This window comes from Arvicanthis niloticus, chromosome X, assembly GCF_011762505.2.
Source record: "Arvicanthis niloticus isolate mArvNil1 chromosome X, mArvNil1.pat.X, whole genome shotgun sequence".
Classification (NCBI taxonomy): Eukaryota; Metazoa; Chordata; class Mammalia; order Rodentia; family Muridae; genus Arvicanthis; species Arvicanthis niloticus.
In genome coordinates this window covers 19,924,956-19,951,560 of record NC_047679.1, presented here as the reverse complement: position 1 = coordinate 19,951,560, position 26,605 = coordinate 19,924,956, and the positions used below count along the sequence as shown (strand labels likewise).

Sequence of the window (26,605 nt, the reverse complement as noted above, 5' to 3'; positions counted from 1 at the left end):
GACTGAGGCAAAAACATTCTTAGAGTGCTAGGGGCCCGTCTGCATTATAGAGTGAATTCCATGCCAGCCCAGGTTACTGTTTAAGACTCTATCTCAGCATGCCTCCTCACAAAGAGTAAGGCAAAGATTGTAACAGTAGTGCTCAAACTTCACTGTACAGCAGAGTTTGCAGGAATCTTGTTAGACATTCAGATTCCTAGGCTACTTTCCAGAAGATAGAATCGAATAGCACAGGGCCCAGGAATCAGCACTTTCTAATGAATTCCTTCAGGAGATATTAACTAGATTCCTATCATGCCTAGGGAAACCACATATTGGGAAATACAGATTGAGTGGAAAGACCTTTAGGGTTAGTTATCAAAATTCAGATTGCTCTGAGCTATTTGTGTGTGTGTGTGTGTGTGTGTGTGTGTGTGTGTGTGTGTGTATGTGTGTGTGTGTGTGTGTGTGTGTGTGTGTGTGTGTGTGTGTGTGTTGAGGTTAATATTTAAAATGGCACTTGTGGGGGCTGACTATCTAAGTGGTGGTGGCTTTGTTTAGCTCAGGCAGCCATGTTCTGCAGCCTGAAGCCAAGTGCTCTACAGATGGAAGTGGCCAGCTAGAAACACCAGCTCTAGCACCCACAAGATGCCATCATGGTGGCTAGTCTACCACGCTGTCTCCACAAAACTTGGCTGAGCCTAGACCATCTCACCATCCATGCGGTATCTGGTAGAAATGAGACTCTAATGCTTAATTATTATCCAATGGCTTTATTTATTTAAAAATGCTCAATTAACAATTTGCCCGCACAATTTCAGTTGCTTTCCAATATCTAACCTTAAGATATAAATCATTACCCAGGATTTTTCTGGACCCACACGTCGTTCTTCATGGCTCCTACTTTTAGTTCCTGGCTCTCTTCTTTTAGTTCCTCTTCCTTCTCCTCTTCCTCCAACATTAGCTCCTCCCAAATTACCTAATTTATTGTAAAATGTAGTGGGAGAAATATGCTGCTGCATGTGTGTCTGTGTGTGTGTGTCTCAACCTCTGACCTTATGTTTAATTTCTTTAAGCCTTCATCTTCTCTACAAAAGTGAGATTAAAAGGCCTACTTTACATGACTGTTTTGAAATTAGAAAAGGCATGTAGCACAAGACTGGCATACTGGGCTCAAAATTCCAACTACTGGTATTATGACACTTAAGTAACATGGTACCTGTTTATCATACGCATTCAGGTGCTGCCTTAGAAAAAAGCCAACTGGCCATTGCAAATAATGCTGTCACCTACTATCATGTATACATACTTCTATTCCCTTCCCTATGCTTCTTTTATTTTTCTTTCCATAGCATTGATAACTTTTGTTGTTGTTGTTGTTGTTGTTGTTTTGAGACAGTGTTTTTCTGTGTAGTCTTAGCTGTCTGGGAACTCCCTGTAGACCAGGCTGGCCTTGAATTCACAGAGATACTCCTGCCTCTGCCTCCTTAGTGCTGGTATTAAAGGTTTACACCACCACCACCTGGCTACATTGACAGCTTTTAAAGCCATTCCATAATTAACTTATTTATGGGGAACATTGAAACCAAATAGAATACAAATTTTATAATGGCATGTATTGTTTTGCTTGTTAATACATAGTATCCCTGTGTACACCAGGCTAGCCCTAAGTTTACATTTCTTCTGCCTCATCCCTTCCAGTGCTAAGAATTCAGGCATACACTATTACACCCGATGAAAAGAGGGATTTCAGGTTGTTCTTTACACTGACACCCACAGCATCTAGAAAGTACTTGGCAGAAGATAGCATTCAGTAATTATGTCTTGACTACTGTGACTCTACTGCCAGGAAAAGAAAATGTATTTTTATTACTGTTTTGGTCCAGTGCCCTACCCCCACAATTCCTATACTTCTAAATCATGACTCTCCATGTCTGTCAACAGCTATTTAAAAATTGGTTAACATAAAATGGTACTTTCTGAAAACACTAGAAATAGAAGATTAGAATGATTTGTTTGCAGAAAGGCTTGTTGGTATCGCAAGTAAAAAGCATCAACGGAGGAAATCATTGACATGCTACCTGGACTGCAAGCTGATGCTTCTGTGAGAGATGGTAGGGATCCCAGTGAAAATAACTCCTTACTCTTAGAATTAATGAGAGTTTCAGAGTGGAGTGGAGAAAGCTATAGGCTTGGGCTAAGGGCTGATATTACATGGAATGAAGACTGTTTCAGGAAAGGGCAAGGAAGAGAAGATGCACTGGAGATGTCCTGGGTGTGGTGGTGATGTGGAAAACTATATTCTCATTGCATTGCTTGTCAGCCCAAGCTGGAGAGGCAATAAGTGCACTTGGGAAATTTTATATGTGCACGACTGGCAGCGAAGGTCAGAAGACATGCAAATGTATGAAGTGATCCATATTTTTAAATATATTTTATGAAAAAAAATTTAGTTTAAAAAAGGTCAGAAGCTGTGGTGAGGTTCCCACAAGATCAGCTGAGAGACAAATTGTGCTTTGTGTTCTTTGCATTCCCCGATGTGGATTGAATTTCTCTTCAGTCTCTTTGTGTGTCATTCAAAGGCTGTCTTCCAAGTTATCAAACAAGAAACCACCCCAGGCAATGCATCCCTCTCATTGTAAATGCTTTCTGTTTTCATACCAAGAGATTAAAAATACCCACCAGTTCTATGTCCCAGGTTGAGATATGCACAACATTGGTTTCTCAAGATATTACCAGCATTCCATAAGGAGTAAGACAAGTTTGTGCGTCTAAGCAATGCCATGACTATGTAGTTTATTTCCAAAGCATGATGCCTTGCCACAGGGAAAAAGTAACAGAAGAACTTTGATTCAGAATCTTGGATACAGAGGCTTATTGTTGACAAAGAAAGAGTGGAGCCAGGAGATCTTTAACAATCTCCAAACCTCCAAGCTAGTCAGAGCATCTTCCCATTTCATCTTTAAGCCAGCAGGTATGTCCAGCAGCCAGTCTGAGTTCCTGCTGGTGCTTTGCTCACCTGTCCTTGTCTGCAAAGACACAACACGTTTTCTATTGACATCATATCCAGGTAGATAACAAACCATTATTCCTGAGCTTTTTCTATTGCCTTTCACCTCTTGCCTTGAAGCTAATTTTTCTTCCTTTATTATGTTATTTTTTTTTACTTGCATCATCCTTGAACAAACTCTTTGGGTCTTTCACTATTTGTTTACTAAGGTCCTTCAATTACCCACCCCCCCAAAGAAAACCTTCTAGAAATATTCATTGAAGTCAATGAATTATTGTATTATGAGTATTATGGATCATACCTTTAATGTCAATATTCAGGAGACAGAGACAGGAGGATTCCTATGAGTTTGAGGAAACCTTGGGCAATATAGTGAGTTCCAGGTCTGAGGTACATAGAGCCAGAGAACCTGTTTTCAAAAAACAAAAGCAAAGAAATATTTATCAAAATGAATTTCTCCTGAACCTACACCTACACCCAGATCCTCCTAAAATAATGAACCACTTGTCACAACGGAATCACACAAAAGGTTTCACATTGATTTTGGCCTTATTTGAGCTTTTGCAATCGTTAACAGCCGAAGTGATTTCTTTCAGCTTGTTAGCTAAAATGTACCAATCATGACTCCCAGTGGCATTTACTTTTGCTGGGGAGTGTTAAGAATTTGAAATGCCAAAGCATTCTTCTTGGTCAAGTGCAAAGGGCTGGATTGCTGTGGCATATATGGTAGGGCTGGGTCCTGGGAACTGCTGTTCAGGGAGCACCTAATGGTTTGTTATGGAGAAAACTTTTTCCCTCTTGGTGGTTTATGGAATAAACTACCTCACAGCAGTTAGACTCTAGGCAATCATTCAAGGTTTCATTTTTAATTTGATAGGGTAGATTTTAATTGTGACAGTTTTATTCCTTCATATGGGCAGTGTTTACATTTTTTTTTCCTCTGAAGCGAGGGAGTACAAAGTTCTTTTGATTTTTGGAATAACATTATGCTTTGAAAGAACACATTAAAATCTAAGGAGTTGAGTCTCTAGATAAACACAGCCATAAATGGTACCCCTAGAAAATGGCTAAAATTATCCAATCCTTGACTAAAATCCAATCGAGATTTTGATGGCAAACAATGAATTAAGTGAAGGATTATTTTGAACTAGTTGGGTTTCTGTTTGTTTTTTGTTTTCATTTCAACATATAGAGTTGTTTGATGAAGAATTTTTTTCTCCTGTATCCCTTTTCAATATAAAGGAAAACCTTTTCCAGAAGCTTGGTGCCTTGGGGTTGTTTATCAGGATTACACATAAGATCTTCCCCTCCTGTTAAGCAAGAGTAACTAGCAGAGCCTACCACAGTCCAAGTCTACATCTGAGACTATCCCTGCCTTCAAGAGACCTTGTTTTCTCAGGATGTTCCAGTAAGAAGTCATGAGGTCTGACATGGTTAAATTTTTGTCCACTTGACACACATTATGGTCTTTTGGGAAGAAGAAACCTCTTTGAGAAAGCATCCCCATCAGTCTGGCCTATGGGATGGCCTGTGGGGCATTTTTTTTTTTATTAATAATTGATGTGGGAGGGCCCAGTCCAACTGGAAAAATGCCACTTTTGGGCAGGTGGGCGTGAGTTTTACATGCAATCTGACTAGGAAGACAGTGAGCAGCACTCCTCCATGGCTTCTGCTTCAGTTCCTGCCTTTAAGTGCCATCTGTGAATTCCTGCCCTAACTTTCCTCAGTGATGCTATGATCTGAGAGCTGTATACCAGAACAACCCTTTTCCTTCCAATTTGGTAATAGTGTTTTATCATCGCCATGAATACCCTACCTAAGTTGGGAGAGTACAAGGACCTGCTTCAAGTTCAGTGCAGTTTGTAGAACTATGATATTATCCTTCATGACATTCACATTTATCTTTTCATATGTCTTTAGCGCCTATGTATATATTTTTTCTCATGAAGCCTTTTCACTACTAGCCCTCCCTTCAATAAATATGGCATTTTCAGATGTGTTAACCTTTGTGGTAACTTGTTCTAAAGGAAAATGGGACCAGTAGGGCAAACACGCCAGACTGCAGGTGCAAGCACAGGAAGACACTTGACATGTCTCCGTTTGCCTTAATTATAAGCAGCACGATCAGAACCAGACCTCAAGGGCTGTGGAGTCAGATACTTCTTAGACAGCAACTCCATCCCTGTGGTAGTGGGCAGAAGTGACCGGCTTGTATGAACATTCATTTACTATTAATTAAGGGACTTAATAGATAAACAAAAGCCCAATTAAAAAAACTGCTAGGAAACACTTGTGCATACCTTTCCAAGAGTGAGAAGGCTAGGTATCACACTGTTCTTTGAATCTGCAGTTGACTGCTAGTTTGTTTACTGGGGTTTTGCTTCCCTATGAACTCCCTAAATTAGTGGCAAATTAATGTTTATCCAATTAAATTGAGCCTGTAGTGTAAATATACTTTTTAAGTGATAGTAAATGAAAGATACAAATGTAGAACATGAGAAGTCACTGGAAAGAATGCCAGTTGCAGCTTATGATGTGAACATTTGAAACTCCATTCAGGACATCAATTCCATTTCTTTACCCTTTTCCCCCACTGGATCCATTTTTTTCCATCATTCATCTCAAGAAAAAAAAATGTTCCTTTCTTATGAGTTCTAGAATGTTCTTTAAATCACTCTATAACAAAAATAAATGGGATTTAAAGGAAACAATGCAGTTAATAAATTCTATGTATGCACGTTAGTTTTGTAGACTACATAAGAAAATACTGTCAACTCTGTAAGTTATAGAGCCACATCCTTAACTGTATCATTGTATGTATATGTAAGTCCTTTCTCCAAGCCAAAAGACTAACTTGGGACTTTCAGAAAGACACTATATATAAATTTATAGCTCTGTCCCATTTTATGTGCATTTGTTACCAAGAAAAAGTCACGTCTACTACATAAAATAACCCTCAACAATTATAATCTCTTGGCAGTCAAGCCTAGTTGAATGAGTAAAGGCTCAAAAACGCAGGATAGTTCAACTAAATGTACTGCATGGTATCTTTTAAATAATGACACTTCCTGTAACCTATTATGATAGTTCAGGTTATTCTGATTCTCCACACTGTTAATTAGTCATTAGACAAACCATATAGTCTCAGGAACTCGGGACTGCAGTACTTGTATCACTCCAAGGACATGCATGGACTCATGTTTATTTTTCAGTGGGAACAGATTGGTGCCTGGAACAAAACTATGTATTACATATCTAAGCATAATAAATTTTAAATTGAATTAACTGCATGAATATGTGAGCATTTTCCTAATTTGCCCCTAAGATGTGGGTTTTTTTTTTTTTTTATAAAAATCAGCTCAAGATATACATTTCCAGCTTATATTATTTTTGCTTTGCTCATCTTTTTTTCCAGTGCTGGGAATGAAACCTGGGTCTTGCCCATTCAAAGCAAGCTCTCTTCCACTAAAGAACCCTACCCTCTGCTCCCTTGACTTGGGGTTTTAATATGTAGCCTGCATGTGGCCTCATACTTTAGGCCTTCTCCATCAGCCTTACAAATACATGCCACAATGCCCAGATGCTATTCTTTTTTTTTTTTCTTCAAAAAATTCTCTCTCTTGGGTCCAACAGGATGGCTCAGTGAGTAAAAGTGCTTCTAACACAAGTCTGATTACCCACATTGTGGAAGGAGACAACCAGCTCCCACAACTTGTCCTCTTCCCTCCATGTGCACACTCATACACATCAAATACATGAATATAAAAACATCAACAAATACAAACATTTCTCATTTCACCCTTATGAATTACTTTTAAAATGGATATAATTATATATGTCTCTTTGATCATACTAAGTGGAACATGCACTTAAAATGGTGGGGTTTTAATTGCTTAATTTATCTAATACAGTAAAAGAATGCAATCTGATCATTCTTCTAGAATACCCACACTTTTTCCTTTCATTCCATTTTAATTCTCAGATCATTGTTTTTATCATAGAGCTTTAAATGTCATCTGTAAATGTCTTTCATATTTCTATGCTCAGACAGGACCTATAAACTGAATTCCAAGTCCTCATTTCTGCCTCTCTGCTAGATACTTCCATTTGGATATCTCACAGACCTAACAACATTATCATATCAAAGCCAAACTCCTGAACTTCACCCAACCTTCTCCTCACTTAGCATCTCAAATTCAATCAATACCTTCTCCATCTTGTTACCCAAGCCATAAAACATGAAACCATCTTTTCTGTCTATCTCTCATTATCATCCTTTCCACTAAATTAACTTAAATTGTCACCATTGTCTCCATCATGTTTAAGATCTTAATATTTCTCATCATTTTGCCGTCCTGGTTCAGCACCAGTATCACTGGTTGGAACTCATCAGTTGACCCTGTTAATTTTTCTTGCTTCAACCCTGGCTTTCCATTCAATATACTTTCCACTGAGAAGCCAGACTGATAACAATTGCGTTAGTCATCAGAACAAGAACTCTAGTAGCTCCCCACTCACTTTGAACAAAAGCAGACGTCTGAATCATGATCAAAAGGATTCTGCAACATCTGGCCCTGGCTACCTGCTTCCCCCTACCACCCACTTCTTCCTCACTCTTGCAGTCTTGCTAGAGGCTCGCTGTTCCAGACTCAAGACTTTTGACATTAATTTCTTCCTTCTGCCTGGTATAATATTCTCCAAGTTTACTTGTTCTGCCTAAAGTGTCATTTTCCCGTGATATGATCATCCCATTTAATACTACATCTCTTTCTGCATTTCTTGTCACCATTGTTTGCTATTCTCTACTGGACTCATGTAATGCTCCCCTTGTGTATTTGTTCAATGCCCATTTCCCTAGGTTTGTTGCCAGATCCATAAAGACAGTGATTCTTGTTCTGTTTGGTTTGTAGCTGAATCCTTAAAATCCTTTTCCTGGTGTTTACTCTGTAAGCATTGACCAAATATCCATGCAATGAGTGAAAAGAATGGACATGGGAGAGTGTCCGAGAGAGAATCATAGTGGTTCTGAACCAGAGGATATCTGAACCAGTGCTAGAGGTGAAGATGGGGAAGTTCCTGCTTAGGAGAATAAACCAGATGTTGTTTCAGCAAGATGTAGTTTCAACTGTAGGGATAAAAAGAGCTTTGAGTCAATATCTTCCAACCATGTGGAGAACTTTGATGCATATTTTAAGGAAATTGGGTTCAAGTTAGCAAGCTACCATGTGAAAGGCCCATCAACTGTATATATGTTCCTTTTCCTTTAGAAACAAACTAGTTTATAGAATTTGAGGGTTCAGCTCACTGGAGAGTCAAAAGTTGAATTGACATTGGGCATAGCTTCAACCATAATACAAATGCTATTGAGATCTATCCTCCACCCCAGCCATTATTTGTTGAAATGTCAGCATAATACTCAGGCTATATGAGGCTGGAGGCTCTGTCTCTTGTCTCATGGTTTTGTGTTGCCTCTAGTAGAGCTACATGCCTATTTCCTAGGCAAATGTGCTGCCCAGGGAATGGAATGGTTGGTCAACTTAAATTAAGGTACACTTCACCCTTCAGCCAAGGGTTGGAGAGTAGCTGGTCCTCCGGAGAGGATTAGGATATAATTTTTCTAAGAGGAGGAGAATGGAGGGTGCTAATGGCTAACAGATGAATACTACAAAGGGGTAATGAAGGCTTGAACTTTAGACACTGTAGTTGGAATGGAAGGGAAGGGAAGAAGTAACAAACACAGGAAGTCAAGCTGACCTCCTGGCTATGACTTGGAGTGGACAAGACATAGGCTTGAATTTACCTTGGAAATTTTGAGCTATGTGGCTAGAATTTGGCAATTTCATTCATGAGGATTCAGGATGAAGTAGGAGGACCAGATTTATGAGAGAAGGAAGGCATTCTCTTCCTTTCTCATCTCTGTTTTTGTTAATAAGATTGTTTCCAGCTTCTCTAAACTCAAGAACAATTGAGTAGTGCAAGAGGCAGAAGGAAAATTCTTCCTCCAACCACTTAGTCTCAGAAGACTTGTCCCTGTGGTTTAGAAAGCTCTTCTCTCAGCGTTTGCATGTGAGAAATGTATTTTCTCCCAGTGGTCTGAGTTGCTTCTGCTTGAGCTAGTGGGGTCTACGGAGTAGAAAACTGAAAGTCAGAGCTGGGTTCAATCATGTTCCATAGAACATTTCCACATGACTGATTTAAGACTGTCTTTGAATACATTGTGGATTAGGCTGGAAGAAGTGTGGTGGTACTCGTGTATAATGTTCCTGTTGGTGCCCATGAAATAATGATGAGAGAAATATTCAGTATGGGGTTGGAAACAAAATTGAGGAAGGGCAGACGTTGAATCATCATAGCCTGTGTAGAGAGGATGCCAGGATTGGTTTTTTTTTTTTTTTTTTTTTTTGGAGTGTTTATCATTGACCATGTATTGTTGCAAACTGTCAATACAAAATGAGTCATTTATTTACATTAACAACTGTTTAGGGTATTACTGCTATTCCCATTTTACAGATGGGTAAACTGTGGCCAATGGGTCCTTGTTAATGTACAATGATAAAAGTCCTAAAACTAAAATGGTAGACCTAGAACTTAAGGACTGTGGCTCCATGACATGAAAACTTAATCATCTGACTGTATGTTCCAGAACATCTCCAGACAATCATAATTTATTCCCATTCTCTCAGCATAATTCAACACACAAACTCTCAAAAGTGTCCTCACTTAGCTATAAATCATGAACACCATTCCTCTTACCCACGATGGTTTGTTTACTCAAAGCCAGGAAAATCTAGTCTGTGCAGCACAAGCATCCAAATGACTAGACAGGATTTCCAGACGTATGACATTTTGGATGGAGTATGATATCCTGAGAATTTGACATGCTGTGTGGGTTGGGATAGGCTTTGGTTTAAACCAGTAAGTAAGCGAGCTTTCTCGGGGATTTGAAGCCTTGGTGTGTAGCGACATAAAGTTACTGAGGCCGTGCTCTGCAGCTTTGGCAGGTTTTCGCTTATGCCTCAACATTTGGCTCTTCCAGGTTCCCCCAGATCTCCAGAACGAAGTCCTGATTAGCCTTCTGGAGACAGATCCGGATGTTGTGGACTACTTGCTCAGAAGAAAGGCTTCCCAATCCTCGTGAGTATACATGTTTTTCAGCTTCTAGAGCCACATTGGGGATTTTAGTTTTTCATTCCATATCTAAAGAACTTGAAAGGTAGCCATATTTGAGTGCAGAGAGACACGAGTAGGATTTTGACATTTTTTTTTTAAAGTTCTGATCAATTTACCTAAGCAGAAATTATTTTAGTCTTATTGACTAACCAAATCCAAGTCACTTTCCCAGATATTTCTTGTTTGCTGTCAACTTTCTCTAGCACCTCTGGAAAGTTCTGATTGTGTTCACAGTGGGGAAAAGTGCTGAATCACTGGCAAGAAGCTCAAAGGAAGATAATGTAAACAAATGATTCTAGCAGGCATGTCCAACTTGTGTCCTCAGGCTGTCTGTGCCTCAGAATAGCTAAGAATTCAGCCCGATATGAAATCACAAACTTATGAAAACGTTATAAAATTTTGTCTTTGTAACAATACAATGTCAAAAACCTGGGCATGTCTGTTAAGAGCCTTGATGAATCCTTAATGCCCTGTAGGCTTTCTGGGGGTTGGGAGGTCTTCCTTGTGCAACTTTACAGGTAGGAGCCATCCATTTCCAAACCGCAAGAGCAACCTTTGCTGAGACCTAAGTGCCCATTTGCCATGAGAAGTGTGTACTTTTCTAGCCCTGTCATTATGTATAGCTTGTATTGTCTCCAGGAAAATGCACACTATCCAAGTTTGCCGTAAGGAAAATGCAAGGCATGCTGTAAGTTATTATGCGCCACCATGGTGCCTTGATAGGAGCACAGAAATGGGTTTCTTGTTCAGATTTTACGTTTAATCCCAGCAGCTGCTACAGAGGCAGAATGTTTGGAGATGCTAAACATCTGGTAAAGCCCAGATACTGGTAGACCAGCCAGGAGCACCATCACCATACAAACATCCAGCCTTAAAGTTAGGACAGGAAGAGTTGATTCTGTTCTCTCTTGAGAATACCACTGTGCTATGCTTTTAATCCATGAGTCTAGGACACATTTGCCCATGGTCTATTGACTTCAAAAGTGATCTTAATCCTAAAACCAATGACATGCCTTAGCCTAATTTATATCGTTTATTTTCTTTTTCAGTCATAGATTTCTTTTAAAGATAGGGTTTATTTGGATATAACTTAGAAATGAGACATTTTCAGCTTTTTCTCAAGGCTAATTTGATTACTTTTCCTTTCGAATTATTTCAGGTGATAATAAAATGATACTATTTCAGGAGATTTAATGAAAAGTAATTCTACATTGTTTACTCTCCTTCTTCCCAGGACAATACACTAATAGCCCAGCTCAATTCAGCTTCTTCCTCCCATTCCAGCAGTATAGGGAAGGGCTTATAATCAGATCACTGTAAGAAAAATGCACTGTAAGAAAAATCAATTTCTGGGCCAATTAATATCAAGGAAATTTCTGGTTCAAGTATGATGTTCTGCTTGGATTCAAGTTCCAAGAAGCACAAGTAAATATAAATCTATAAGGAGAACAAATAGTCCTGCATTTCAGGGTCTTGTTTTCATATCAGAGAATAGGAACTGCACTTGATTTTTTTCCCCAGATTTCTAACTCCCATTAAGGTGTAGATTCTCATTTCTTCCTAACAAACCATATGCTACCAGCATTTTGATAATCTTGCTTGTTTCTCTACTGTGGGCAAGAAAACAAAACGGTGCTGTTTCTATTTGTAACTCTTCATTTATAACATTTTGTTGCTACATGGTAGGAGATCTAAAAAATATTAGCCTGTAAAAAAAAGGACTGTTGACTGACCAAATTTCTTCCTTTGTCTGGTGGTATTTAGATAGGAACATTAGATTTTCAAAAGAACCATTGACATGAATGCAATATGGTTTTCACGAATGCTTTTGGTATATAAATGCCAAGGTAAGAACAGAATCTTTCCTTCTCTGCTCTTAGGAAGAACCAAGTGCACATATTAAGCCCACACTGAGCTGTGTATTGTTCTGTCCTCTTTTGTTCCCAATCCTTGTATGAGTGACTCTTTAGGGAAGAGAAGAGAAGGACGATTATTTTTCTGTTTTTCTTTTTGTTTGTTTTCCTCTAGGCACAGGCAAAGAACAGTCCAGACGGCCACCACTAATGCCATGAAGTAAAATATAGATATTTGTGCAAATCATTCATTTTAGTGGTCTTCTGAGGCTAGAGCAGTGATCTGAGGTGGTCACTTTGGGCTATAAACATATGCTTCCCAAACTTCTGGTATATATGGAGCACTTCAAACCATGAGAAGGTGCTTGTGAGCCAGTTGGATTGGAGAAGATTCAGATTCTGTATTTCCAACAATCTTCCCTGTGATATTGTTGCTACTGGCCCATGATTTACATTTGAAGTATAGGAAGCTTAAAGTGCCAAGGAATTTTCTTGACTTTATGTGCATTCGGACCTGATGGGAGAGGTATATTATTCAGTATGTAACAGAACTCCAGATGACCAGTACTTAGACCTAATAGTCTCAGACTTACCTGCTCATTCCAAAGACCTGGAGATTGTGAAGAACAGCTGTGAGTCTCATAACCATGGTGTTTGCTAATTTGTTCTGGGTTGCAATCCAGGTATTGGGATTTCCAAAGCTCCCCATGCGAGTCTAATAAGTAGCCCAAACTCCAAAGAACTAACTGAGATGTACAACTTGGAGTCTCTAAATTTAAAGTCCCATGGAAACTTGGGTGCTGTGAGTTTTACCTTCAACATGTGTCCTTGGGTTGATAAAGGAGCGGCACAAATATTCTGGCTTATATATCCACTTGGGGTTTGTAGAAAAGAAAAAGGTGTGATTTGCAGGCTCACAATGGCTTCTGGGAAAGGAAGAATATGCAGTGCTCTTGGAACCTCAGTAAAGATGTGACTGGGTCTGGGTGTTCAGATCGTTCAGATGAAGTCCTGGACTTCATCAAAACAGCATAGTTGCCATCTATCTGGAGATACAATAATGAACATAGGCAGGTGTATCCTAAAATAGTAGGCTGAGGTAGGTGGGATGACATTAAAATCAGAAAGTAGTGATAAAGGAATGCAGAGACAAAATATCACTATAATTATGGATTTATAGTGATTATAAATCACAGTACCCCCAAACTGACAGATGGTGCTGTCTACAGTGGTACTCGTGTCAATTAACCACCAATCAGGTATGTCTGTGTAATTTATGACACTGCTGGCAAGCTTCAAGTTGTGACAGATTATCTCCTTATGTCCAAATTCAACTCTATTGCTATTAGTTTTGTGCTATAAGGTATGTTCATTGATGAGTCTCTGACTCCGTTTTCTTATCTGTTAACTGGAGATTAAAGTTACTGTTGGGTTACTCTGAATTTCACCATATAGTTCATTTACAACTACTTGCTTGTATAAGAGGCATTGTGAAGATATCTATGAGATAACAGATGACCACAATATATAGCCGTTGAGAAAGAGTTCTAAAAGCATCAGTTCTAAAAGCATAGCTCTGTATTCACTGGAGACTTTTGACTTTCTTTCCCCTGAAGCCCCCATTCCCCAGTTCACATATATAAGTCAAGCTTGAGATTCCTGTATGGCCATGTGGAAATGCCCCAAGATTTAATTAGGTAGGGGAAACAAAATGAATTTTCAAAAGAATGTAAAGCACAGAATAAGATAATTTATTGTTATTATTATTTCTGTTTTGAAAGCACAAATATTTTTGTAATATTTGGAAACTTGGTGCTTTGTTTTGTTTGGGGTTTTCCCTTTTGTGTACAACATCCGAATTGGGTGAGAGCAAAGAGATTTTATTGTCTTTTCGAGTGCTCATGCACCTCAGTGTTTAGCTTCAACCAAAGTGGGATGCCAAAAAGATTAGAAGAGATTTCCAGTACCAAAGTTGTTGGGCTTCCCGCTTTTTAACAGCTTGTCTCGAGTACTTGCTAGAATTATGTGCTCTTTTCTTCAGAAGTCCCTAAAACAGACTCCCCTCTCTTTGATTGTTAGAATATAGAGGAGGAGGATGGAATGTTACTCTAAGAGGACCATGCAGGTTGAAGGAAGACCTCTAAAGCTAAACAAAAGAGTTATAGCAGGGTCAGGACTAGGGTGAGGCAAAAGAAATAAGTATCTAGGCACAAAATTTAAGGAAATAACTCAGTCACAAACACACCATTGTGATACAATATTTTTTTAAATCAAATTTGATTCCCACTAGATGATGGGAAGCAAGGGAGAAACATTTTCTAAATACCAATACCTAACTCAACCACCCAAGATACCAAGCTGATGGTAAGATGTGTGGGTCTGTCCTAAATGGAGGCAACCCATCAATCATGTTGTCACAACCTCCCCTTTGTCTCTTTTTTACTCAATTACTAAGTGTGACAGTTTTCTGTTGACCAAGAGTGACAATTTGAAATGATTTTTAGTTAAGTTAACCTGAGATTAGATAATGATATCATTGTTGTGTACACACGAGGCATTGAAACTTAATTCAGCATTAAAGGTTCCAATCTACCTGGTTTTCCATTTTTTTTTTTTTTTTTTTAGTAATTTTTTGCTTCTGTAATGTTCTAGGGAGAGAAACGACTCTTATATAAAAATAATTAATATTGAAGCACATAGTTTTCTTTTTTCACTAAGGTGTTTCAGACCACTGGAACTCTGCACAGGAAATGCTTGATCTAACTGAACAGAATCCGGTGTGAACATGATCCATAAATCTACAACTGGGGAGATGGAACCCAGTGGAGCTATGGATTATCTATGGCATGAAAACTAATTTTAATAATACTTTTTGTAATTTTCAAATGTGGGCTTCAGAAGACCTAAGGAGCCAGGCATGTAATCTCACCATGGAGTTGGGAGCAAGAGGATCAGGAGCTTTGAGGCCAGCCCTGCCTATATAGTTAAGTTTGAAGCCACCATTGATTGTATGAGACCTTGTCTCAAAACAATAAACAAACAAAAACACAATAAAGAAAAATTTCCTTTTTTCTATCAATTCTCATAGTTGCCCCAGAAATATAATAGAAATGCAACCATACTTGACAGAACCTTTGTTCCTACCCACATATGGAAACAAATTTAACTGTATTTTTTGGGGGAGAAAGTGGATACAAATGAAAACTCATACAAATAGATACAAAAGTAGATACAAATACAAAACCATAGTATCTATCTTTAAATTTCAATGTAATAAAGTCTGTTAGTGACCTTCACAAAAGTTTTTATTGAAATTATAAAAGAAAAAAATAAGAACACCTGTGACCAGTGCATCAGGATTATGGATGAAGACCTCTATTTGCCCCCCCCCCCGCCAAAATTTAGGAACTAATGATCTTTGTTCTTTATAGCTAGAAGTCCACCCCTATCAGAAATCAACTTTCTGTACTATGAAAGCATGATGCGTTTCTTGTAGTTCAAGTGGTATTTTCAGTTCAGTTTATCAAAGTAGTACAATTTGAATCATTAATTCTAATGTATCAATGCTCACAATTAAAGGCGTCTTTTATCACGCTGTGGGCTGTTATATCATAGGTTGTAATTTCTGCCTACATTTTGTACTGGTTTTGCCATCTGGAGCAGAGGTGAGATTGACATCAGCATCTCTTTGGAGAGGTGTTTTATCCTTCAGGAGTTTACCTAAGGGAACCTTTGCAGCCCTGTGCATGACTAATGTGGGAATCTCCATAATTCCAGGGCTACTGTGACAATGGATTACTTTCTGGTGCAATTAATAGTGCACAAGATGATTACAAACTTTGCATTCCTGCAGACAGATGTTTATCGATTGAGTGATTGAGCCAAGGACAAAGATAACATACCTTTGAGATCTTTGTCTCTCTCAGCTACATTGCTCAGCAATGGGCTGGGCCAGTAACATTAAGAGTTGAATTGGAGTTCTTCATTTATTCACAGAACCAGTTCTGTATTTCCGGCCGCAGTGCAGGCTTGCTCAAAGTGCCCTGCCAGCGACTTTACACACTGACCTGGAGAGAGCAGCTATGGGTGAGAATGTTGATTCACTCTCCATGCCCATCTCATGTTTGGTTAGCTAGGACTGGCCATGCATGCTGGGGAGGGTGCTGGGGTTTAAGAATCTAACAAGTTACCCTCCTTGTTTAGAGACAAACCCATGCTGTCTGGCAAGCCCATCTACTCAATAATCCTACTCTTGATCAATGTAAAGGAACTAGACAGAGTTGGACTCAAAACCACAGGACTTAGCAACTTAACCAGCCAACATTCTGTTAAGATCCAAAAATACAGGAAGACCACACCAAGCTTTAGAGACAATGCCTCAGTGACTGTTACCCTCATTAAAGCCAGTCATTTTTATAAGCAAGTACTCAAATATCTTAATGCTTACTTAGAACAGTCTTCTGAAAGGTGGGGGTCCTATATGCAAATCAGAAAGAACACATGTGAGGCTTATTTCAGAGACTCTGAAGAGCAGGCTATCTGTCTCCATCTGGGAATTCTTTTGACATGGGTTCATAAGCAAACTTGGTTACACTTCTCTCACCTCTGCTGAGAAAACAAAATGAACAAGATGTTTTAAATATTTTAAGTGGCCATTAACTATAAATTAAAAGTATAGATTTTTAGTATTAACTACCACACCAAGTACATGTGCTTAATAAATTTTGCAGGGAGTCCAAACCTTACTACCTGGACTACTAGACAAATAAGGTATTTTAATCAACTACCTGTTTTTCTTGATTATTTCTAATCTTAGGTCAGGGGCAAAAACATTCCAGACTAGCTTAGTGCAAGTCCTTCTTGAATAGCTGTTAGTCTTATTACAGTTCAAAGCAGCATGCCACATATTTTTCAAGCTGCTTCCCGTGTGTACCCATATTGTACCCATTTTCATAGCTGGAATATAGGCAGTGGGGGTAATCAAAAAGGGAAAGCATCATCTGTCATTAGATGGTACCATCTCTGTGTTCCTGGCTATGACATTAGCTACCTGGAGACCTCAACTATAAAACAATCTATGTGCCTCTATATCCAAAATTTATCTTCAACCACTTTCCCTAATTCCTACTTCCCCACGACCAGACTTCATTACATTTTTTTGAGTCCTGCACATGGAGGCTAGAGGAGGCTTAAATGTTGGCTAGGATGGGCATACTCCCCTGCTTTCTCTAGTTAAGGCATATCCATTCCGAGGTCACAATTATATATTCAGTTCTATTTGAGTTAACATTACACTTGATCTTGATTGGTACTCTCTCAGCTCTTAGCAGATCTTTATCCCACAATCATATATGTGGATTGGGATGGAAATGAAGGTTTGATTATAAGAGACCCTTAAACGCCTTCATGTATCTGAATCTTCTATAGACACAATCTGCTGACCCTACCCAAAGGCTTCAACTGGCACTCAAATGGATCTCCTGTTTGTTGTAGCAACCTCTTCTTGCCACGTTGAAATCTCTCATGTTGTTTAGCCTGGTGTCTCACGTGCTTAGTTTGCAGCTGGCTCCATGACTGATTCAGCCAGTTCAAAGTCCAGAGTGGAGCTTGCAAATGCACGTTTCCAAATGATGGTGATGCAGTGCTATCAGGGAGAGTACATTCTCATTTCACAGCTGCTAAATGAACTTTTGCAAAGTCAATGTGGAGGAAAGATGAAAGGGACAAAGCCCCTCTCTCCTTTTGATCTGGGAGATCAAATTCGAGCAATGAGAATAGAAGAAACACTAGCAGAGCGATGGGAGTTCATGTTTCAATTATTCTTGATTGCCCTTGTTTTGTTTCCCTTTCACGAAACTACTAAACATGACATTGTCTGTTCTGCATTTTCCCAACAACTAATGTAAGTATAATTCCCTCTGTATGCCAGCTCCATTAGAAGTGTCTGAAGCATCTTGAAAAAGTATGTGTAGTGGATCAGTGTCATGGGAAGTAATGTGAGAGGGAGGGAGAAGGAAAACAGTAAGAAGAGTGGGAAGCTGAGTTTAGGGTGCAAAATACAAGACACCCCATAAACATCCATGCAACAACTCACACAGGGTTCCATGTCCTTTGAGCCTTCTAGCCCTCATAGCAGAGATACATGCATTATTTATTACAGAGCTTGTCCTTAACACTGGGTAAATATAAAAATCTGCCCCTTCAATACAAATCTTAAATGCTCCCAATATGGAGTCTTGAGAGAAAATTTTCTTCCCAGAGGTCTCTCATTTATGCTCATAACTCCTGGCTGAATGTACATTTAGTCCATTGCCCTGGATGTTTGTATTCTACATTTCTGGTAAGAAGAAATGTGCAACATATAAGCCGAAATTACTGTGGTGTCTATGAACCACCTCCACCTCACCATTCCACCAGTAAAAGGAGGCAAACTCCAAACTACACATTGTTTCAGGTGGGTTCATGAATTGGGCAATGACTTAAGACTCTACCATACAATAAGGCTATGGTTTCCCAACACTAGATATACAACCATGATTTAGTCTTATGGGCTAGAGCTAAGACATTTTCATTAATGACTGAAAAGAAAATGTCACCTAAGAAAGGGAAACTATTAAAATCAGCCCAATAATCAGATCTGCAGCCTTTCTGGTTCTGAATTGAACCAGTTTAATACAGTCACTTTGTTTAGTGTTCATAATAAACCTTTCCCAAGAAGAGCCACATCCCGCGACAATAGGCAACTACCTATTTTATGAATTTGTGATTCCCTACCTAGAATTAAGAAGATTTTTTTCCCTTTAATTAGATACAGTGGTTAGTTTCCTCCCCCCTTTCCAGCAAAAGCTGTTAGCTTATTCTTGATTTTATTTTCCTTCAAATTCACTGGCAGCCTACAAGTCTGGAAAATCACCCCCATGGCTTTCCTTAGCTACTGCCTATAAGATTGTGTGATACTAGTTCAAAAAGGAGATAAGCAAAGATCTTAGTTATTCTATGTGGATAGGAAATATCCTCAGCAAAAGAACCAGAGTCCAGGCTGCCTCTGACAAGCATGGCATTCATAAATGCCAGGATGTTTTTCCCCTGGGTACTAACCCTTGTTGGAAACCTGAGATAAAACTAGGGCCCCCATGGATCCACTTCCTTCCTTTTTGCATGCCAAAAACCATTTGGCTGGGAGAGGATTGCTCTGTGTATGTTTACCTATTTTGAGACCACAAAGGATTTGTTTTGAAAATTGCAACAAATGGAAACCAAAGACCAGTAAAGAGAAGCAAATAAGGTAGGGGTGTGGGGAGGCAGAAGCACATTGTGAAACGCTTAATCAACCTTTGATCATTTCCCTTTAAGATGTCAGGGCCACTGTTTTGAGGAAGGTAGAAAATAAAGATGGTTTCAGGTAAGACTTTGCTCAGTCCTGACATTCCTGGTATTCTCATTTTCCTGTTCCATTTACATTTTCACTGCTATTTCTGTTGCTATGACAACTCATAAGTGCGGATGCTAATAGTATGTGAGATAATGCTATAGATTAAAGTGCAGAAGTATTAATGCCTTGCAAAGTCATGTTCTGTGTATGTACATACACTTGGTTCTTTATGACAGTAATTTTATTTACTGCTTTAGCCACCACTTCATAAACAGACATTTCTACCAGCAGCATCATTGTCTTCATCACAGGAAGTATACATTTATTTGTTAAGTGTGCAGAGGGAAAAGAAAAAGTTTTCCCTAAAGCCACAATGAAGTGTAAGTCTGGATTATTATTTTTTGTGAGACTTTTATTTTTATTTATTAATCATTTATTTGTTTACATTTCAAATGTTATCCTCCTTCCTGGTCTTCTCTCCACATATCTCCTACCCCAGCCTCCTCCCCTTTGCCTCTAAGAGGGTGCTCTCCCACCCACACACTTACTCCTACCTCACCCCTCTAGTATCCTCCTTCTCTGGAGCATCGAGCCTTCACAGGACCAAGGGCCTCCCCTCCCTTAGATGCCAGATAAGGCCATCCTCTGCTACATATGTGGCTGGAGCCATGAGTCCCTCCATGTATACTTTTTGGTTGGTGGTTTAGTCCCTGGGAGCTCTGAGAGGTTCGGTTAGTTGATATTGTTGTTCTTCCTATGGGGTTGCAGTCCCCTTCAGCTGTTCCCCTAACTTTTCCATTGGGGACCCGGTGCTCAGTCCGATGGTTGTCTGTGAGTATCTGCATCTGTCTTAGTCAGGTGCTGGTAGAGCCTCTTAGATGACAGCCATACTAGGCTTCTGTCTGCACATCTTGGCATCAACAATAGTGCCAGTGTTTGGTGTTTGCAGATAGAATGGATCGCACAGTGGGGCCATCTCTGGATTGCCTTTCCTTCAGCCTCTGCTCCATTTTTGTCCCTGAATTTCCTTTAACCCAGAATTCTCCCTGTCTGAATTATTTTTAATTCAGGAGACTGGGGAAAGTTTAAAAAAAAAAAAAAGTAAAGAAAAGAAAAAGAGAGTCATCTTTTTCTTGCTTAATAGTGATTCCCCAGGCTTTAACGCTTAAATTTAATCAGGCATCAGTCCATGAGGCACTTGAGCGATGCAAGGTGGTGACAGGGATCCATCTGTGTTTATGCCCAGTTTTTGTTAAACCTCTTAGGCTTTATTCCTGTCTGCCAGTGGGCATCATCGTGGAACACAGGCATGTGTGTGGCTTCATGTCCACCGTTCTCGCTGTCCTTTGTTTTGTAACATTTGTGAGGATTTGCTGCCCTCTGCTGGTTGAACATTGGCAACGACAGCAGAACTTTATTTTCTCCGTCCCATCCTTCACCAGTTGCCATGGCTTGTTACATTTGTTGGTTTTTCCTGCCATCTTGTGATCATTTATGGAAAACGTTTTCACATTATTGATGGGGATGTGTTTGTTGGATTCATTGCTCAAAAGGTCTTTTTTATTTCAGCCTCCATGTCCATGTCTTCGAAATATTCCACTGGCAATTGTGTAATGCCTGAATCCGATCATACTTACACACTTGTATTATCTTATGCCAGGAGCCCTGACATGCTTCAGTCAGAAGTTTCCTTTTCCATGGGAGGGAGGCATTCATCTACAGATTCCAACAAAGCCTCCAGTGGAGACATCTCCCCTTATGACAACAACTCCCCAGTACTATCTGAGCGCTCCCTGCTGGCTATGCAAGACGACAGGGCCCGGGGGGGCTCGGAGAAGCTTTATAAAGTGCCAGAGCAGTATACACTGGTGGGCCACTTGCCATCGCCAAAGTCGAAGTCAAGAGAAAGTTCTCCTGGACCAAGGCTTGGAAAAGGTAACTGAAGCCTGGCTGTGACAGCCCAATTACTTAATCACCTGCCTGTGGACATAACATGGGTGGGCCATATTGAACCTTCTTCATCCGGCCCTTGTTTGTTGTTTCTGTAATTCAAAGAACATTTACTGAGTATCTGCTAAATACAAAAGATGGGAGAAAGGGATGGTAACCCCAAGGCACTGACTTAGAAGGTCCCTTCAACTTCTGAGTCTCAAATACCTGTGAAGTGAGCACATGCCCCAAAGAGCCATTCACTTTCCCAAATGACCTTTGCAGAATCCAGAGGAGCTTCTGTGTCCCTGCTAGTGGATTTGCAATGCCTATTTGCTAGTGTCAGATGTCACTCAATTATTTCTGTCACTTTCCTAAAGAAAAGGTGCTGAATCAACCATATAACAATGCAGTGTACTAAAACCAGACAATATCAGCATCCAGGGACAAAAAAACATTAGCCTGGGTGTCACAATGATGTTCTGCCACTTCCAGTTAGCAGGATGTCTAAGGAATAACTGAGTTCCACAGAGGCTCATGGACTCCTGATAGGATAACTAAGAATGGGATTGGTACATTAGTGAATCTACAAGCAGTTGTTTTTGCAACACTTACCATGGATAAGCCCTGGCTAATTTGTGCTGTGTAATCTTGTAGGCACTTATGGTCTCTTCTTATTTTGAATGGCTCAATCTGTCTTATGATCTTCTAATACTCTCTAAGGCAGTGGCTCTCTACCTATTGGGAGAAGGGAGGAGAAAGAAACATATACAGGAACGAATCCATTGGTGGTAGTAGGGCAGTATCCCCAAGGGAAGTTCAGAATCCTACACTATTTCCTCTGTATATCTGTGTTCCTGTAGCTGGACTCCATGTGGCCACTACCAACTGCTTGCTTGTGTGAGTGTCCTACTACTGTTATCACTCACAATAAAGCCACACACAGGTTAGCCCTCTTATGGTTTGGGAAGTCGGAAATCACATGGATGCACAGAACTGCCTGTTCTGGAGGATCTGGGGAACAATCCATTTCCAGCCCCTTTCTAGCTTCTGCAAGCCTAGTTTCATGGCCTTTTCTTTTATCTCTGAAGCTACCAACATAGCAGCATCTTTCCTTTTGTCTCCCCCTTACCCTGTTGATGATATCAGACTTGTGCGGGTCCTCCAGGAGAGACACTTAACTTCTAGAACCAAGGGTATATGCAAAGTTCATCCTTAGAAGTTCTGTGTTCTGGGGATCATGACACATACTTGCTGTATATTAATTCTGTTTCTCAGAAACATTTTATAGAAAGAGCACTTTTGGTCTATCCCCAACACAATAACTTTCTTGAAAAACAGATCCGAATAGTATTGTTTTGCATCTAGAAAGCCTTGAATGGGATATTTTATGCCAAAGAAATGTAATAATATTTATTGGTTTCATTCTTAACTTTCTCTGTTGTGGACCCCTTTGTCTTTCCTAGATATGTCAGAGGAGCCTTTCAATATCTGGGGAACTTGGCATTCAACATTAAAAAGTGGATCCAAAGACCCAGGAATGACAGGTGAAGTGCCATTTTTAAACTTCATTGCCTTTACTTTAAAAATGTATTTTCCCTATCTCTTCCTTGCTATTCTTAAGGTAACTGCTTGCCAGCCATTATTCAAAAAATATTGAAAAGAGAAGAAGAAACGGACACTAGCTCTTTGGGCTTTCTCCCTCAGTATGCTAAGCTTGGATAGTAAGTCACTGCTACTCTTTTCCTAAAGCCTAGGTTGTCATTGCAGTTTATGTAGCTTGGTAGCTAAGCTAAGTCTGTATGTGTGTGGAGTGGCCACATAAACGGTACTGCTATCAGAAAAAACCTGCCATAACTCTTGCTAGGGAGATTTCCTTTTCAGATAGTTAATAGCTGAGAGCATGCCGCACATTTTCAGCTATAGAAGGAAGTAGTTTAAAAGAAAAGAAGCAGCAGCTAATCCCCAAGGCAGGTAATCCCCAAGGCAGGTGTCCAACCTAACCCCAGATCTTGCCTTTCTGGTTCCAGGTTCCTATGGTGACATTTTTGAAAGCAGCTCCCTCCGACCGAGGCCCTGTTCCCTTTCTCAAGGGAACCTATCCCTGAATTGGCCTCGGTGTCAAGGGAGCCCGACTGGGCTGGACAGTGGCACTCAGGTAATTCGGAGGACTCAGACAGCGGCAACCGTGGAGCAGTGCTGTGTCCACCTTCCGGTGTCACGTGTCTGCAGCACTCCCTACATGCAGGACAGCAGCAGGGGGGCCAGGCGGCCTGCAGCCAGGTCTGAGCCATTTTTGTCCCTAAACAGCACAGGAAACCTGGCCGAGAGCAAGGAGGATGTGGCCTGGCTGCAAAGCCAGGCCCAACCTGTGTACCAGAGACCTCAGGAGACTGGTAGAGATGACAGGCGCCCCCCTCCTCCCTACCCTGGATCAGGGAAGCCTGCCACAACCTCGGCCCAGCAGCCACTGGAGCCTCCCCTGTGGAGGCTCCAGAGGCATGAAGAAGGTTCAGAAACAGCTGTGGAAGAAGGAGGCCAGCAGGCCTCAGGGGAACATCAGACCAGGCCAAAAAAACTGAGCAGCGCCTACTCCCTCTCAGCCAGTGAGCAGGACAAGCAGAACTTAGGGGAAGCCAGCTGGCTCGACTGGCAGCGAGAGCGGTGGCAGATATGGGAGCTTCTGTCGACTGATAACCCCGATGCCCTCCCGGAAACCCTAGTATAAGCCCGCCAGCAGCTGGAGCCTACCCTTTCAAAAAACATCTTCTGGCCCAGACCCGGAAAACTTGCCTAAGGACAATTGGACACTTCCTTGTTTTTCTTTTTGTTTTTCCACACCTTAAAAAAAAACAACACAAGAGAAAGTCCACATTATATACTCACTTCTACCCTTGCCATATATGGTAAATTTTATTGCATAGCCAGCATTAGGAAAAACAAACAAACAAACAAACAAACAAGATAATCCCCAATCTCAAAACAACCCACATTGACTCTATGTAAGATCAAACTCTTGCTTCGTTATAGCTTAATTGTATTTATGTGTCTTCAATTCTGACTATTGTATATTCTGTAACAAATTATGTATATCAATATGGTATGTTCACAGAGAAGACAGAACAATTTAAAAAATCACTGCACTTACATTACACTATAAGATATATTAAGCAAACAGATTCTATATGCTCTGGAATATGCACAAGCGGGTATCTGTGCTTTTTGCCATCACTTTTTAACTGGGGACAGCCCTCCCTTCAATGCCTAAGGAAATACTAACCAAACGAAAGAGAAAATGAGAAGCCATATTTTTATACAGTATTGAGACACAAAAGTTAGTCACTGAATGCTTTTTCATAGAGAGTATGTTTTAAGGAAATATTAAATTTGATACATGATGAAATATATTTTTAGAGTCTGTTTAGAAAGGACTCAGTGAATCAAATCAGAGAAAGTTGGTGCCAAAGAGTACTTAAGAGAGCTTTCATCCCATTTTAGGTGAAGTTTAATTTTATATAGGCCACTTATAATATATATTTATAATGGATTACTTTTATGTATTTTTCAAAACAACCAACTGAAATCCAATTTAAAAAGTTTTAAAATCTAAATACACGTTCAAATTATACATCATTTTCCTCCATCTGCCCTTTTATCAATATTAGCCGAATTACAAGCAACCCCTTGTAAAGTAAATCCTATTGGGGGGAGCAAAAAAGCTACATCTTTGCGCTTACATTGTACCAAAAGCTGAGGAAATGTGTCCTCAGTATCTTCAGTAATATTATGTGTATTGTAATGTATGTGTTACTACAGTATACAGTACTTCAACAATTTCAAGTGTTACAACTGCAAACCCACTTTTGACCAGCAGGTGGCAGTTTGCTTCAGTATTTTCCATTGTTTTGTTTTTCAAATCAGAAAGGTCAGTGTATTATATACAAAGAGGGATATATATATATATATATATATATATATATATATATATATATATATATAGTGATACTCTTAATTTTCATGTTGGCAATGAAATTCTTCAGTAGTGTTTCTTAAAATTCTATCTTGTGCCATGATGAATAAAATGTTAGGCAAAAATTTGTCAGCTCTTAATTTTCATGTTGGCAATGAAATTCTTCAGTGGTGTTTCTTAAAATTCTATCTTGTGCCATGATGAATAAAATGTTAGGCAAAAATTTGTCAGCTCTAAATTTTCATGTTGGCAATGAAATTCTTCAGTGGTGTTTCTTAAAATTCTATCTTGTGCCATGATGAATAAAATGTTAGGCAAAAATTTGTCAGCTCTTAATTTTCATGTTGGCAATGAAATTCTTCAGTGGTGTTTCTTAAAATTCTATCTTGTGCCATGATGAATAAAATGTTAGGCAAAAATTTGTCAGCTCTAAATTTTCATGTTGGCAATGAAATTCTTCAGTGGTGTTTCTTAAAATTCTATCTTGTGCCATGATGAATAAAATGTTAGGCAAAAATTTGTCAGCTCTAAATTTTCATGTTGGCAATGAAATTCTTCAGTGGTGTTTCTTAAAATTCTATCTTGTGCCATGATGAATAAAATGTTAGGCAAAAATTTGTCAGCTCTTAATTTTCATGTTGACAATGAAATTCTTCAGTGGTGTTTCTTAAAATTCTATCTTGTGCCATGATGAATAAAATGTTAAGCAAAGAGTTTTGCTGTCAGTCTTTAAATCTAATGAAGGAACTCACATCCCATTTCACATAGAAAATTCACTACTCACAAGTTCAAATATATTACCTGTTGGCAATTCCATAAATACACACATACAGTTAGAGAGCTAGATTTTAAAGCAGCTGGTAGCTTGGGGCTTGGGGATATCAAATCACTGATACTGAAATATGTAGAAACCTACAATGATCTGTTGCAAGGAAAGTGTGGTTTTCTTGTCACTTAGAAAGTGATTTCACACCTGATAGAAACTCAGGGTTCATGCCTCTTGGGCAAGTGTCAGTCAACACAGTCAATGATGAAAGTTATGTCTATTCCATAGGTCTCCCATGCCTGATTGGCTCTCGATAAGGACTGTAGTGGCTTGTACTTAGGAACTAGTTGGGTGATCTTTGGTCTGTCACTAGGCTCAACACTTCTGATATTGACTGAGAACATGAAGGATTTGTCTGAAGCCCTCAGTGCTGCCTTATGGACCCACTCAACCACAGGTATATAGAAGACCCACAGTGAATGCTATTTGCTTGTAGCACTCAAGTGGCTTTTCTATGCCACTCACCTTTATCCCAGTCCCTTGAATTTGACAAATT

General features: G+C 39.6%; 1 protein-coding gene and 1 long non-coding RNA gene across 4 annotated transcripts in view; one reads left to right on the top strand and one right to left on the bottom strand.

The window, feature by feature from the left end:
• Nucleotides 1-25,996, top strand: part of Arhgap6 (Rho GTPase activating protein 6) — a 486,900-nt gene extending 460,904 nt beyond the window's left edge. For all 3 annotated transcript variants that reach the window (XM_034486136.2, XM_076918888.1, XM_076918889.1), the window contains exons 10-13: nt 10,026-10,123; nt 21,045-21,319; nt 22,780-22,860; nt 23,344-25,996. In XM_034486136.2, the coding sequence (XP_034342027.1) occupies nt 10,026-10,123; nt 21,045-21,319; nt 22,780-22,860; nt 23,344-24,041 (1,152 nt within the window). In that variant the 3' untranslated portion in view covers nt 24,042-25,996. The remainder of the gene's footprint in view (nt 1-10,025; nt 10,124-21,044; nt 21,320-22,779; nt 22,861-23,343) is intronic.
• On the bottom strand, nt 2,759-4,516 carry LOC143435582 (uncharacterized). Its single transcript, XR_013106037.1, has 2 exons — nt 3,291-4,516; nt 2,759-3,008 (listed from the first exon to the last, which is right to left on the bottom strand). It is a non-coding gene; the product is annotated as an uncharacterized LOC143435582 (long non-coding RNA).
• Nucleotides 25,997-26,605: the final 609 nt, after the last annotated feature.